The sequence below is a fragment of the Gekko japonicus genome, unplaced genomic scaffold (assembly GCF_001447785.1).
Source record: "Gekko japonicus isolate JY-2015 unplaced genomic scaffold, Gekko_japonicus_V1.1 scaffold738, whole genome shotgun sequence".
NCBI classification, from domain to species: domain Eukaryota; kingdom Metazoa; phylum Chordata; class Lepidosauria; order Squamata; family Gekkonidae; genus Gekko; species Gekko japonicus.
Window position 1 is genome coordinate 474,965 of NW_015173145.1, and position 16,272 is coordinate 491,236.

General features: G+C 41.5%; 1 protein-coding gene across 1 annotated transcript in view; it reads left to right on the top strand.

Moving 5' to 3' along the window:
• LOC107119731 (ankyrin repeat and KH domain-containing protein 1-like) overlaps nucleotides 1-16,272 on the top strand; it is a 118,775-nt gene that overhangs the window by 1,140 nt on the left and 101,363 nt on the right. The window contains exon 2 of the mRNA XM_015422313.1: nucleotides 1,070-1,140. Coding sequence (XP_015277799.1) covers nucleotides 1,070-1,140 — 71 coding nt within the window. The remainder of the gene's footprint in view (nucleotides 1-1,069; nucleotides 1,141-16,272) is intronic.

Sequence of the window (16,272 nt, forward strand, 5' to 3'; positions counted from 1 at the left end):
GGATATATTTTTTCTGTTTTAGGCCACTAAGCCGTAAAAAGCCTTTTGACAGCTATTGCACCTCGCTCCTATTGTTTTGTGGAGGGAGGGAGGCAGGCCGTGATGCTGACTGCTGCCGTGGACGGTGCTTCCGTGGTTGTGTAAGTCTCCTGCTATTCCAAACGAGGGCAATCCTCCGTACTGGATGTATTGGGAATCCAAAATGCAAAAGGTCCAGGAGTTTTAAGATAAGCAGGGGCAGTGTCTAGTGTAGTTCAGTTAATATATCAGTTTCTTTATTCAAATTTAAAACGTGTACCAGCAACGCTAGAGGATTACGTGTCAGTCTTTTCATCTGTAAGCTTTTATGTATATTTATTTATTTGTGTGTGTGTGTTTTCACATTATATAAATTGCATCTCTGACAATGCTATTTATAACAGGTGCCTAAAATATGTGCTTTTCCTGATCTTCTGTTGCAAGAATTTCCTACGGGTTTCTGGGCCAAAACTGCAGGATTTTTTTTATTTATTTATTGGTCACAAATGTCCATGTGGGCAGGTAGGCTAATAAAAAATTGTTGTGGGCTCATTTCTAATTCTTACTTAGGGGTTCTGTAGTAGCTCTTTGGTGATGTAATCATACATGTGTTTTTATATCTAGGTGTGTTGTGTTCTTTGAAGAAGTCTAATAACCATTTTTTAAAAGTAATAACCTTATTTTAGGTGTTTAGTTTAGATAGGTTTAAAATAGCATAAAGTGTACAGTGTTGCATAGCCTACAGGATGTCGTTAGGATTTTGAAGCTTCCATTTTCATCAAAAGTGTTTGTAGATGTGTTTGAAAAATTATGTTTCATTTTATTCCAGGTAATATTAGGTAAGTTTTTAAAAGGGGGAATCACTGTGTACAGTCTAACTAGTGTGTGATCTGACGGAAAAACTAGTAGGGACACAAGCAAAGTAACACTGATCTCCTTTAATTTGTAACACCAGTTTCTGCAATATGTCTGCCTATTGTTCAGCATCCTTATTTTCTGGCACAATAAAACTGTCCCTTAACCAAGTGTCTTTCAATCCTTGTGCTTTCAGGGAATCCTATCCACACTGACTTATCAGCTGAGATGCCACAGAACTTGACTGTTGCAGAGGATTCTGGGACTGTACTGTGGCACATATTAGCACGCAGCGAGGCCTCTTAGGCTTCATTGTTGCCCTGAGGGACACAAAATAGACATGATAGTGAAGTCTGTTAACTTAATTCTAGGTCTACCCCAATCACGTGTGTGATTTTTAAAGCAGAGTAGTGTGAGCAAATGAGGAAAGTTGAACTGTGTGTTCCCTGCAGTTGCTTTTCTCCTATCTTAAAAAAAAATAAAAATCCGCGCTTGGCTTACGAGCAAAGTGCTAGGGGTAGGGAGAGGCAGACGACAGAGAGGTAAGTGGGAAGTGGGTTGATTTATCCCTTGTGCTCTGAAAATTGGACCTCCATTCTGTATGTTAGTTGCAGGGCTGAACAAATAAATCTGACACACTATGTCCTAGAATACATCCAGAATACACCCTAGAATACTTGCAGAGCACACTGTGGGTGCCCATTGCAGGGGAAGATTGCTAATGATGGGTATGCTATCTTCCAGGGATGGTTGTCCGCTGTTACTGAGTTTCATTGAGGAGAATCCCTGATGAGCATCCAAGAAACTCTTATTGCCCTAAAACATAGTTTGAGTATGTTGCCTTAAGCTAATGTGTACATTCTTTTCCTTTTTTTGGTCCCTGTTAAATCCATCTCTTGGCAAAAGCTGCAGACATCCCCATTCCCTTAGTCTTAGTAACTAAAATACTGATGGATAATGGCACTGAGTCTTTTGACTGGTATTAAGCATCCACTGTAAGTTGGAATGCTATGGAAATGATATAAATTGAATGTTGCTTTAGTTTCTGTACATGTTTGATTCTTAATCCTGGACAAATTACTCATTGCTGATGTAAAGGTTTCTGTTGGTAGAGGGGAGGTAGAGGCTAGAAGAACATGCCAGGTCCTGAGGTTTTGCGAATTCAACTTTTCTGAGAATATAGTGGAAGAACTACTTCTCATAGAGATAAAAATGCTTTCCTTAGGGAAAAAATTTCTCAGCATACAGGCTGGAGTATTACCAGGACTGGGACCATATGGCAGTTGAGAAACTTCACAAAATACTATATCACCTGTATTAAATCATGGGGAGAAGAATGGTCTCAGACTAGGAGGAGAGAATCATTCTTCCTTAGTCTTGAAAGTTTGATTGGGCAGTAAAAGTAGAAATAAAAACAGTTCAAATAATGAAATGGTAGGGTTGGGGATAGGTAAGAACTAGTTTAGGGGAAATGTGCGTGAGCGTTAAGAAAAAGAGGATGTTATGAAAAGTCCTTAACAGCCAGGTTTATATTAGTGAAACACCTTTAATGGCAGGGGAGAGGGGAAGTCAAAGGAAGTTATATATTGTAGAGGTTGGGGGGTCTTTGTCAGGGGAAACCTGATGTTATACTGTTGGGAGTGAAACATTGTTCTTTTTCCAGTGGGGTGAATCTCAGTCATTCACTTCGAAGAAAATAAAAGTGTACTTGGAAAGATGATTAGTGTGGGGGCCCAACCTGCTGCTGCATGTTAGGGCAGGTTTTGCCTCTGAATGTTTCAGTTGCAGCCTGCTTGATTATCAGTGTCTCCCGCTAGGGTCTGGGATAAAGTGGATCTCTGTAAATAAAGCTAGTAGATCATAGGATAAATATATGACATTTCTGATATCTTTCAAAAATATATTGTAGTTAACACAATAATAATAATAAGTGTATCATTATTGTGAAATTCTAGATCTTCCTCTGCTGGGTTTTCCTTTCTTAACATATCAGCAGAGTGGGTTGAGAACTGCCGCTGCATTTTCTGTAATGGTCTTCCGGCTTGGAACAATAATTGAAATGATTCTTCTGTTAATCTGCATGTTGAGAGACTGGTAGTACAAGGGTGATATACATACAACAGTAACGTTGCTACTAGACTATAATGAAAAAGTGTGGGCAAGCTGAATTAAAAGGCATTCTAGTCTCCTATGGCTATTTTACTGTAGCTTTTTCCTGTCATTAACAGCTGAATTAAAAGGCATTCGAGTCCCCTATGGCTCTGTTTTTCAGTTATTTTACTGTAGCTTTTTCCTGTCATTAATGGATTTAGCATTTTTAAATGGATAAGAGGTCATTTATTTGGTCTGAAAAATACTTTCCAAACTTCAGTGTATTTAGTTTAAGCCTGAGTTATGTTGCTACAGTTCTACCAGGATTCAGCTCCTAAGTCAATGGCTGTTGATAGGTTCTCTTGTTGTGGCTACCTGTCAAGATTCAGCCAACTTAGATTCAGAGCTTTAGGGTGTTCTTGGTCCAGTGTCAGCTCTTTAAGAAGGCTGCAGCCTTTGCCCTGACCTGGATAGCCCAGGCAAGCCTGATCTCGTCAGATCTCGGGAGCTTAGCAGGGGTGAACTGGATTTAATTCTCCACTCCTCCACATGCAGCTAGCTGGTTGACCTTGGGTCAGTTACAGTTCTTTCAGAGCTGTTCTCTCAAGGGCAGTTCTCAAGAGAGCTCTCTCAGTTCTACCTGTCTCACAGTGTGTCTATTGTGGTGAGGGGAAGGAGAAAGAATTGTAAGCCACTCCGAGACTCCTTTGGGTAGTGAAGGGCGGGGTATAAATCCACAATAATTTTCTATCTTTAATGACAGATTACTGGAGTGTACTGAGCGTGAGAATAGCTCTTGAATACTCTTTGGTGGTATACGAATGCAGAAGATAGAGACTTAACTCCTTAGGGCAGTAAGTGATGGGAGTGTGGTTGGCCTAGGATTCTGTGTATCCAGTTCAAGATGATGTTTTTGACTTAATGAACACCTTAGGTCCACACAGTTGTAAAAATGTACATAATCCCTGGATAACATCAGGTTTTTAAGAATCCAGTGACTGGGAACTTGAATTGCTCCAGCCCATCTTCAGTTAAAGGATTCATAGGTAGCAGGTGGTAAGAAAGATTGTCCTCTGAAAGAGATCTTGAGAGCTCTTACCTTTCAAGGTAAACAATTACTTGATGTAAGTCAGCTGCCTGTAATGATATGTACATTGAGGGTACGTGCTGTACATCAAATCTGACCCCCCCCACACACCCTTGGGGGGGCTATAGTGGCAACTCTTCCAGCATTGCTCAAAGGTGTTTCCAGGCCCCCCCCCCCCCGGGGCATGGATTTGTGGATCTTAAAATGACTTTCAGAATTTTCCCAAAACTTAACATAAGCTTGAATGCAAAGGAGAAGTGAAAGCATTAAAATATTACACCAGTAATATGGAAGACATACTGACAAATATGTTGCAAAATGGACAATATAGTGTTCTGTATATAGTTTGAATAAAAAGGTTTTCCCAGTATAAAGCCTGCTTTAAAAGAGTTCTTCACTGATATTTGAATAATTGTAATATCCACACAATACCACAACATGAAGCCTAGCTCTGAAGTGCTTTTTTTGTCCAGTTGCAAGTCAAAACAATGTTCGCTGCAGAGAACAGGTTTCTTTCTATTATCCAGTATTTTGGAGTAAAGATAAACCTAACTCCCTTTAAAATTCAGTGGACAATTTTTTCATAACTGTCTCTAATAAAGAGTAATTTTGTACATATCTGGTGGGTTTGGTGTAGTGTTTAAGGGCGCAGACTCTAATCTGGGAGAACTGGATTTAATTCTCCACTCCTCCACATGCAGCCAGCTGGTTGACCTTGGGTCAGTTACAGTTCTTTCGGAGCTGTTCTCTCAAGGGCAGTTCTCAAGAGAGCTCTCTCAGTTCTACCTGCCTCACAGTGTGTCTATTGTGGTGAGGGGAAGGAGAAGGAATTGTAAGCCACTCCGAGACTCCTTTGGGTAGTGAAGGGCGGGGTATAAATCCAATCTCTTCTTCTTTTTCTTGTGACTTACACGCCGCATCAGCTATGTTTTCTTTATTGCCATAAAAATAAGATCTTAGGAGCTTTTTTTTAAGGGTTATGTTGATTTTAATATTTTGCCCTTATTACTATATTTACATTGATTTGGAGGAGTTGCATCATGGTTCTGATGAAAAAGTGCAATATTCCCTCTAAGCTGTGGAGCCTTGTGAGCAAAAATTTTACTTTGTGAGCTACTGGCATTAAAGTTATAAGCGGGTGATATGGCTACTGCATAAATTAGTTTGCTCTGGAGCCATGCTTCCTAAGCTAAGACAAAAGTGTGAGCCAGAGGCTAAAAAACTGAGCTAGCTCACACTCACTCAGCTTAGAGGGAACACTGCATTTGAGTATACCTGTTAACTCCAGTCAGTCTCAGAGATGCTTCTAGGATGTAAGCACCGGGAAAAGTGCTGTTTTCTTTTGTGATAACTTGATAAACAGTTTAAAATTTGCATTATTAAGTCTTCAAGTGAATGATCTTAAATTTATTGTGATACAGTATAGTCAGCTGGGAAGATTGGTAAACAACAGAGGACTGAGGATTGCCTAACCATGGTTAAACAGTTGGCTCCAGTCCCTCCCTTCTGTAACACAAATCCTACACCCCCTCCTTTTCCTCTTTAACCTCATTTAAGTGCTCCTAACAGTAAACTGAACTCAGCTGCCCTCATAGCTGGGTTAAGCAGGAACCCTGGCTAGCCTTACCTTTAGTCAGTAGCAGTGCCATAGTATAAAATATAACCATGATTAAAACTAGCAGGGGAAGAGTTGGAGAACATGTTTAGTGAGGGAAGGGAGTACATTGTTTCTCAGCTTGTTCCTGGTTGCATAAGCATGGTTAAGTTAATTGGCAGTGTTTTGTCTGCACTGGTTTAGAATATTCCTATAATTATCCCACTATTATAATAGTTCTTGTAGCTCCTTTCTTTTTTCAGGTCTTATGTAGGGATTTGCCAAATTAGAATGAAATACGTAAACTCTTGTTCAAATGCATAGCAGGATGCAAAGTGGAGTGACTTGATTCGGTCAAACATAATTCCGTGTGATAGAAAACATTTAGCTCTACCTTATTGAACATCACTTGCTCTTATTGCATAATGTTCAAGGCTTCAGGGTACACTCACTGTATACTTATAATTTTCAGTGCCTGATTTTATTCTCATAGCATTTTTTGAAATACGGGGCGGGGGGAATTGCCCCAGCATCAAAAACAGCATTGCATAGCCCCAAAAATACAATCAGAAGTGCATCTTAGCCAAGTGAAGAGTTAAAATATGTAAAGTAGACCACTAGTATCAAGTATGTGGCAAAGGTCAAGGTGGTCACTAAATAAAAATGTAATCAATGATTCGGAACCTGCCAAAAAATCCCTGCTGCTGGATATCAGTGATGTGGGGCAAAAACCTTTGCAGAAAATTTTTGAATCTTATATTTTTTCTATGGAAAGCTTTCCACCTAAGATATATAAATATAGTTTGTCTATAGTTATTAGGGCTGTTGTGCTGCAAATGCAACATGTTTGATGGGCTAAATGTAGAATATGAGGCATTGACAAACCCCAGTGCTTATACTTGGTCCTGGCTTGCCTTTTTACTAACATTTAAATATTTAATTTATTTATTTAAAACTTGAATTGCATTCAGGTTTTCCCAGAGAACCTACGTTATTGATGTATTCTCTATTTCTCCCCCTCCTCCTGCAGGCCAAAATCCCCCCCCCCGCATGCTGCTTGGGGGCTAGAGGGGACCACCAGAAAAATTATGAGGGGGTTTTGGCACCCTCCCCCCAGGTACATGGGAATGATTGGCAGGATGGAACCCATTGCTTATGTTTGTTCCTGCATTGTGAAGCCATTAATTAATTATGTCCGTATAACAAAAATAAGTTTTGTTCATTGCATTTAATGGTTAAACACATTTGTATGGGTGAAATATATTTACAAGACAACTCAATATTTGCTTTAATCTCCACAGTTACAGATATCTATCTTTTTCTTCCTCTAAATATCTTAAAGTAAAAACACTGCTCACTTTGTTCTCTGTGATCTTTGGCTGACAGTGAGTAAATATAACATGATTTTTACAGTAATGGATGTACTATTACTTCTCATTTCCCCATAATACTAGAACTCAGGAGCACCTAGTTAAGTTGTTGAGAAGTAGGTTCAAGCCGGACAAAAGGAAATACTTCTTTACTTGGAGAAGAATTGATCTGTGCTGTCTGCAAGCATAGATAGTTGAAAAAGGGGATTAGACAGATTCATGCCGGAGACGTCCATTATTGGCTACTGGCCATGGTGACTGCAAGGAGCCTTCATATTCACAGGCAGCTGACTTCTGGTTACCAGTGCTGGGAGGCTTCAGCAGAGGTTTGCCTCAGCCTCCATGCCATATTCGTTTGGTCCTCCAAAGTTCCTGGTTGGCCACTGTGTGAAACAGGAAGCTGCACTAGATGGGTGGCCCGTCTGATCCTGCAGGCTTTACTTACATTGCTTCTGTACTGGCTGCAGCTCCCTACTGTTAAAGTAACTGAAACAGTTCCATGCATGTGGCTTATTTTAGTAGGTTTGTATTTCTGCTGCCTGTTTCAGCAAACCCCTCCAATATTCTGAGGCTGTCTCAGGTCAACAGTGAGCACATACACCGGAAAATACTTTTTCTGTTTTGCTGGAATGTGGCCCTCTGTTAAACAAGTGCGATAAGCTCCTAATTTCCATTGGAGTGGCTAAAAAAAAGCAGGCTTCACTAATAATTGAGTTATACTATGACACTATCAATTTTTAGCCTGTTGGATGTTATAGAAATGACTGCCCAATTTTTATATCCACCCACTGATTGGGGGGTATTGAAGCCCAGTTTCCTTTTGCATTTGAACACTAATGCAGATTGCATTTCAAATTTAGGTTCCTTCCCCAGTCAGAGGGTCTGAAGGTGACAGTCCCCATATCCCCATACAGTTTTCACTCAGTTTCCCTGCTGTCATGTAACCCCCAAGATCACAGATTTTCCCCAAGTCCTGCACTGATTCAAGTACATGAAAGGGCAGTGGAATTCTTCCTGTTCTAGAGTATTCTGTCCCATGTATGGCTTGACTCTGTGCTGAATTATTGCCCTGTGTGGAAAGGCTTATTACCTAGGTCAGTGGTGGCGAACCTATGGCATGGGTGCCAGAGGTGGCACTCGGAGCCCTCTCTGTGGGCATGCGTGCCATCGCCCCAGCCAGGCCCAGACCATCATTAAGATGTCGAATTCTCTGCCAAATAATTTTAAGTAAATGAAAATTGCTTTCCTTACTTTGTTTGGATCATCTTAAATTAATGTATGAGTTGTTTTCAGGTTAAATTGCCGTGTTGGCACTTTGCGATAAATAAGTGGGTTTTGTGTCGCAGTTTGGGCACTCGGTCTCCAAAAGGTTCGCCATCACTGACCTAGGTTATGACTGTTGTGTCTTACCTGTTTCCTCCCACTCTTTTCTATTAATCTGTTTTACTGGGGCAGTGTTTGTACCAAATTGCAGCTCTCCCTATGTTCTTGAACCTGCTGTAACCCCTTCAGGCTGTACTTAATGGGGAAGGTGTACAGGCTTCTCTTAGAGTCAATGTGCATTGCTCTAGGCACATCCCAGATTTCATCTTCTACTCTGAAATGAAGGTATCCAATATATTTTGGAGTAATTCTTCAATCTGTTGAGGTAGAAATCTAGCAAAATGTTTTTTTCAGATTAATCTGGTAATCCAGGTGTTTTTGCGTACACATGCCACATTTCAGAGTTGTAGTTTACAGTCAAATATGTTAAAAACTCAGTACCACCATCAGTTGCTGAGTGTATCTTTTTAGCATATTTAATGGTAATAGTGGGTGGCTCACATCAAGCACAAAAGCAGAGAAACAAGGCTTTTTCTTTTTTTGCCATCAAGTCACAGTTAACTTACGGCAAACTTGTAGAGTTTTCAAGACGAGATGTTCAGAGGTGGTTTTCCATTGCCTGCCTCCATGTCACAACCCTGGTATTCCTTGGAGGTCTGGTCTCCCATCCAAATACTACCCAGGGCCCACCATGTTTATCTTCCGAGATCTGACAAGAGCAGGCTAGTCTGGACTATCCAGGTCAGGGCAAACCAAGGCTATTCAGAGACAATGTATGATTTCTCTGTCCTTGGTCCCCCCAGATACGTGGGAAAGTGACTTTAAAAATGTGTTCCCCCCCAATAGCTTGATGAAGTACACAGGATTGAGAGCCAGTGATGTATTTGGGTGTGGGGGGTTTTCCAGTGCCTTAAATAGAACATGATCTGATTTAACTTTTATTCTGATGTATCTTTGATGAACAAAGTAAATAAGATTTTAAAAGTGCCTTATCAGTTTTATGTCCCAACAGCAACAAATACTTGTGTTGAAATATTTGATTAGAAAAATTAATCAAATGTGATTATGTTATGTTGAAACAAACTCAAAGATTTATGTGGAAATTATTTTTTATCAGACAATATAGTATGTACTTTCCTTAAATTTAAGGGGGGGGGGGACAGCTATGAAAACTGCTCACCCACCAGTTTTAGCACATTCAAAGAACTGTATGTGATACGTTGTCCACAGCAGAGTTCACCTTTCCACTGAGGTCACTGGGTTACCTCAGTTTCACCGTCTTTCTCTGTCATTACTTGTGAATTCCATAGCAGATCAGTGGTTACACTGTGTGAGAGGGAGACACATAAGCAATAATTTTATATTGGGGTTTGATTTGATCTATGCAACTGGTTAGATACATGGCTTTTTAAATGCATTTTCTCTCACAATTCCTGGTGATAGTCACTTGGAAGGAACCTAGAAGGTTGAGCAGCTAAAGCACAGAACAAAATACATTATTACGAAGTGCACAGTAACTACAGACTAAAAACTAGTCTGTAGTTACTTGACACTTTGTAATAAATAACAGTGTTTTAGCCACTCAACCTTCTAGGTTCTTGACTTGCTTTTCAGGTTGTTGTTTTTTTCCCTTTTGTTGTTTCCTAGGTTGATAGTCACCTAAAAACCATAACTACACTATTGAAACTGCAAAGTTTGCCAAATATTGTATTGGTGATGGAATCACCAGTGAATGGAAACAGAAAATTTTCTGTGGGAATAAATTTCACCCCGAATCTCTACTGAGAACAGTTGAGCATTGAAAGTGAAGAAAACTGTGGGGGAACAGAAATTGGCTTGCTCGTGCTTTTGAAATTTTATTGGGGGGAACTATCTGAATTGTTGTCTTCTCCCCATTGAGTCTGTGTGACCCCCTGTTTGTATCATGTTTTCAATTCTATAGGTAGTTATGTATTTCACTTTCCTTAAGTACATTCCTTATAAGCCTGTGCTTTGGGTGGTGGGATCGCTTAATGCAGTGGTCCCATGCCTTGCTTTTGCTCCCTGTGATATCACCAGTAGCACCTGGGGTAGAACTTAAAAATGGGCTTCTAGGGGGGAGTCAGTCTGGTCTCTCCCCACCCATCTTTTTCTTTCTGAGCCTAGTCCAGATTGAGCATGGTTGGAGTGAGGATGGAGACAGTTTACCTTTTGTTCACTTCATGTATGAAAAGGAGCTACCAGCACTCAGTGATGCAGGGTGGGAAATTTTCCAATGCTATATTTTCCCATGGGAAAAAATTCTACTTCATATATAGTCTGTTTAAATATAGAGGTTAAGGCTGTTGTGCTGCAAGTCATGTTAGATGGGCTAAAAGTGGGATATGAAGTATAGACAAACCCCAGTACTTCTACATGGTGCACTTGCCTCTTTTTGCTGATATTATTGAAATATTTTAATTATTTATTTAAATTTGAATAAGAAACTTTTCCAGAGTTTTTCTGAGAAAACCCACATCACTGCCAGCACTGCTTGGGAGATCCACTCTTTTGTGTTTTGGAAGAACTTGTTTTAAAAGGATGAATCACAGAATGAAGTAGTTGATGAAGAAGCTTATTCAGTTAGATGACAAGATTTGTGCAGCATTCCACTTCTCCATAGTGCAGTTAGGTTGTGATAGTGCCAAAATAAGTGAAAGTACATGTAATGCATTGAATTTCTAGTATCTGTTGCCAGAAATCTTGGATCCAAATAAAATGTGACAGAATGTTATGAACACCGGTATTAATTGAAGGTCCTCTCTTAATATCTAATTGGGGGAGAGATGTCACATCAGTATTGGATCCTGGAACTTCGCATTGTGTATTGTTTTTATTGGGATTAATCATTAGTCAGTGATATTGAATAATGCAGAATATGCTATGTGAGATAGTAGTAGAAAGTGCTGTCAGGTCACAGCTGACTTATGGCGACCCCCATAGGGCAGAGGTGTCAAAATCATTTGTTACGAGGGCCAGACCTGACATAAATGTTACTTTGTCTTCCGGCCGTGTGTGCCATAAAATGTAATGCCAGGTACTGGGGATATAAACTTTATAAATGACACAGGCAAACCCAATTAATGATATTAATTTTTACTCAAAATATAAACAAAAGCAATTGATTCCTAGAAGTGAAAGCAATTGATTTTCTGGGGGAATCCACAAAAGCCACAATAAATCATATGCAAGACTAGGTTACCCCCCCCAGGGAAAAAAAGGGGGTTATCTTACATTTCCATACAAATTAGTTGCTTTTGTATATGTACCACATTTAGGAGATTAGTCATCTTCCTTCCAGGTAAATAAGGTAGTTCTTCACCATACCACCCCCAGCTACTATCCGTCTCTGGCTCTTTGTTTCCTCTCTTCCCCTGTCCTGCCTCTGAGGATCTTGAGGAGGCATGCCAGACTTCCCCCTCCATCGCCCCATCCCCAACAACAACCCTGTGAGGTGGTCCAGGCTGAGTGATTGGACCTGGGTGACCAAGTTGACAGGATTCTGGCTGGGAGGCTGCTGAACCTGGCTCTCCCAGATCCCCCCCCCTCCACCAGTTCTCATACCTCCTACATTTCCCACAGAAGTGGCAGGGCTGAAGGGAAGGCCTGACAAGAGAGGCTGTTTCCAGAATCTCCCAAGGGGTGCTTTTTGTCCTCCCACAACTGCTTTTTCCTCATGAGCTGAGAACGGATGTGGGACAGAAGGGAAGCTGCAGTCCCCCATCCTCCCGAGTACTCACTCTGCCTCCCAGCTCCATGGCTGTTCAGTTGTGTGGTGGTGACAGCGGTGTCCCTTTTTCACTTTGCTCCTCCACCTGTTTCCAAGGTCGAGATGTCTTTCCCCTCAGAGTGGTACGCACAAGACAGCCTAAATCCACACGCTGGCCTTCTCCTCTTTACCCTACCATCCCCATCTCTCTGTTGGCAAACCACCTCTCTGTGCGCCTGCTCTCACCAGTTCCCCTCATGGTCACCATTTGGTGTGGCAGTGGCAGTGCCGGCCACTTGGATCCACCCCCCATGAAATGGCTTTGACAATCCTTGCTGAGTTGTGGTTGGAAAGGGGGGGAAACGCCATGCCACCTCTTTCATAGCCTTCACTGCCATTCCCCCCGCACTGTTTTATCTCGGCCACACACACCTCACTGCATATGCTTTCTTCCTCACTCCCCCCCCCGAGCAGGCTCCTGCCTTCCCTCCCTTGCATCAGTTGCTTGCAGGCTGGATAAGAGCCCTGGATGGGCCAATTTTGGCCCCTGGTCCGTATGTTTGGACACCCCTAAGTAGGGTTTTCAAGGCGAGAGATGTTCAGAGTTGGTTTGCCATTGCCTGCCTCCGCGTCACAACCCTGGTATTCCTTGGTGGTCTCCCGTCCAAATACTATCCAGGGCCAAACCAGCTTAGCTTCCGAGATCTGACATGAACGGGCTAGCCTTGGCTTTCCAGGTTGGGATACTTTGTGAGATGCTCTCACTTAAATTTAGGAAGGCTCTGATGAGAAATGTACACTTACAGCACAGTAGTAAATTCATGTCACGGTGGGAGGAGAGATGTACACGAAAAGCACAGAAAATCCATATATTCTGGGGATCCCTGTAGTGTGCCTGTACAGAGACAGATTGCAGCATCATGCCTACCTTGGCATTGAGCCAGCCTCATTTTTTTTTAGTACAGGGGTTGAACATTTCCCCTTAATAAGCTGCCCTCAAATGTAATTTCAAGTAAACCCATTTCTCTGCTCCATTTTTCAGTGTATTTGTATTCTTCTATCCCTGGACATGTAAAATATTTACTAGTTTCAGCACTGTGGTGGCAGCTGCTATTAGCAGCATAGTAGTAACTAAGAGCAGGAGGAGAGATACCTCCAAGCTGTTTCAGCCATGAACTTAACTAGGCAGCCTTATTATGAGATATTGACATGTAAAATTTCCAGATTTTGAGGCTGCAGGAAAATTTTGTTGTTTTCCTCATTTTTTCTTAGAGATGGAGAGGAAATTTTTGGGGAAAGTAAATAGTACTTAATTTCCTGTCAAACCTAAACAATGCTTTAACAACATAAGTGCATAATTTAAACTTAGAATATGAAATTGTACTGCTTGACATACATATGGAATTTGAAATTATAAATGCCATGGCATTTCATAAACAAAATTGCAGTCATACCCAGTATTGAGACACCCTATGTTGTCTTAACATGTATATCTTAATTTTGTTGTGTGAGAGGCAGGAAATAAAACTTGAAGGTAGAAAACAAAAAACAAATTCAGTAGTAAACAAGTTAGTGTATTATGTAGACAGCAACTCTCATACAATCACAATAGGAAGTGTGAAGAAATGCATTTTTGCCTGAGGGGTTTGAGAATGAGCAAAAGCTTCCACTTAGTATTTTAACTGGGTTTTTTTCTCTAGGCAGAGACCAGGCTGTCGATGTCTTTCCAGGCTCGCCTCAGCTACCTCTTGAGAAATGCTAATGTTCTAGCTAGAGACAATGGGATGGACAAGTCTTCCCCCCCCCCCCAGCAGGGAACAGAGTTTTGGGGGACTTTAGCCTAGAACAGATTTAGAGATAATCTCCAGGAGGAAGCCCTAGGACAGTGATGGTGAACCTTTTAGAGACCGAGTGCCCAAACTGCGACCCAAAACCCATTTATTTATCGCAAAGTGCCAACACGGCAATTTAACCTGAATACTGAGGTTTTACTTGAGAAAAAACAACTCATACATTAACTTAAGATGATCCAAACATAGTAAGGAAAGCAATCCCAAATGCTTTCATTTACTTAAAATTATTTGGCAGAGAATTTGACACTTTAATGATGGTCTGGGCCTGGCTGGGGCGATGGCACGCGTGCCCACAGAGATGGCTCTGAGTGCCACCTCTGGCACCCGTGCCATAGGTTCGCCACCACTGCTCTAGGAAATGCTTCTTTGACCTGGCATGACCTGGTCAGTGAAGGGAGAAACAGATGTGATAAAACTTCTTTGCAACAGGAAGGAGGTCTCTTCTCCTTCGGTGCTGCATCCATGAACACACACAGACCTCTCCTTGGGCAAGGCAGCCATTGACCATATGCTCGCTCAATTTTAAAGGCAAGCTTCATGGTAATGGCAACTCTATTGAGGCCTGTAACATCCAAAGAAAAAGGAGCCTGTCCTATTTTAACATCTGATAGGGCATGTATAGAGAAAGGGACAGAGGATATGCGTTTTCCCATTTCTTTTGGTTCCCTGGCTCAGTTTGGTGCTGTGCTAAAAGTATGCTTGCAAACACTTTCTTTTTAATAAATATTTTTGAACTTTGGATGCTGGGAGCAGTTCTCTGTACCACACAGACCTCCACCATCTCAAACACGCTATTTTAAAAGGAGCACCAGGAAGGAGAAGGCAGTTGGCAATTGGCCATTCCTCCAGGGCTGTGCAAGGCAGTAAACTGTCCCCATGGTGACTAGACATAGGGCAGAGGGAGATACAATGGCAGAGCCTCAGAACTCGGAAGGGAAGCTGGGTGTCCTGACACTCACAGTGGGCAGTTCTGTACAGATGTCAGGTGGTGGCGGCGAGCCACTCTGCTAGTGGAAGGAAAGCCTCCAGGTGTGAGAAATTAACAGGAGGGCAGGGCAGACATGGGGGCTGCAGGCCAGAGCAGGTGTGTTTCGCCCCAGGTAGGGCTATCAGTTTATCATCGTTTCATTATTTGTTTAAAAAGTTCAATTTAGTTGAATATTGGAGCTGTTATAGGAAGCACCTTGTCAAGAAATAAATTTATCTGTCACCATTAGATGATGTAAAGTTAACATATAAACACTGGATGAAAAGAACAGTATGCGCATGTGACAAAACCTTCTGATGTGTAATGATAGATTAGCATTGTGCTTCTGCTGAGGATCTGCAAGAGATGCAATAAAATCATTACAGAAAATACTAGCGAGCTAAGTTATGCTTCCATGAATTTTAAAAGCAAGCATCTAAGAATGTCTAAAATTAATAATTTGTAGCATTTTTGTGACTTGGGATATATTTTCCATTCCAAAACATACGTCTGATGTGAGGCAGATATTAGGACTGGTCATCTGTATGTTGCAAAGGGCTTTATGTTTAGAGAGCGACTTAAAAGGCTTTCCATGGAGCAGTATGAAAAAACTACCCCATTGGCAGAATAGATAGGTTTCTGGGATTGTTTTCCCACCACATGTGATTTTTCTATTTGCAGAGAGAAAAATTGTAAGTGGCTCTACTTTGGGGACATTTCAGGTGAATGTACCAAGAGGAAAAAGCTCTAGAGCTACTTTTCTCTGTATTCTGGTATTTTAGCAAAATCCAGTTGAGAAGAGAGAGTTAAACACTAACAAGTGTTGTATAAATGTTCATCTTCCATCTTCTTCTGCAGCCCCACATTGGGGCTGCGGTTGCTCAGGCCAGCTGTGGACATTTTCTTTTCTAGCTAAAGTTCCAAAGAAGGGGTGCCCTGGCCCAACTGGAGCTACGCATGCACGGGATTTCCCACCAACGCATCATGTACTCCAGAGGGCTGGCACCTCTTCCCTCAGTTCCATTTTTGCTGCTGCAAAGAGAGGAAGCTTTTCTAGTTCACTCCGCTCGTTCATTATCTACTACAAATTGGATTGCCTTTTTCGTCAAGGCCTTTTCTTTGTCTTTGGAGAGTGATCTCGGCAGGAGATAATCTCGACTGATTTTCTCTCTGCCTCATGTGCTTTCAGTTGGGACTGTGGCGTCCAGGCCACTGTTTAAGAAGTGTTCCAAGTGCAGAACAAGGATGACACAGAGTGATGACCATGAGTTCTGTCTATTGTGCCTCGGAGAGGCACACAATGTGGGATCCTGTCCAATTTGCCAAAGATTCACTCCAAAAGCTCGTTCAGATAGAACTTCGAAATTAAAGGCAGCATTTTGGGAAA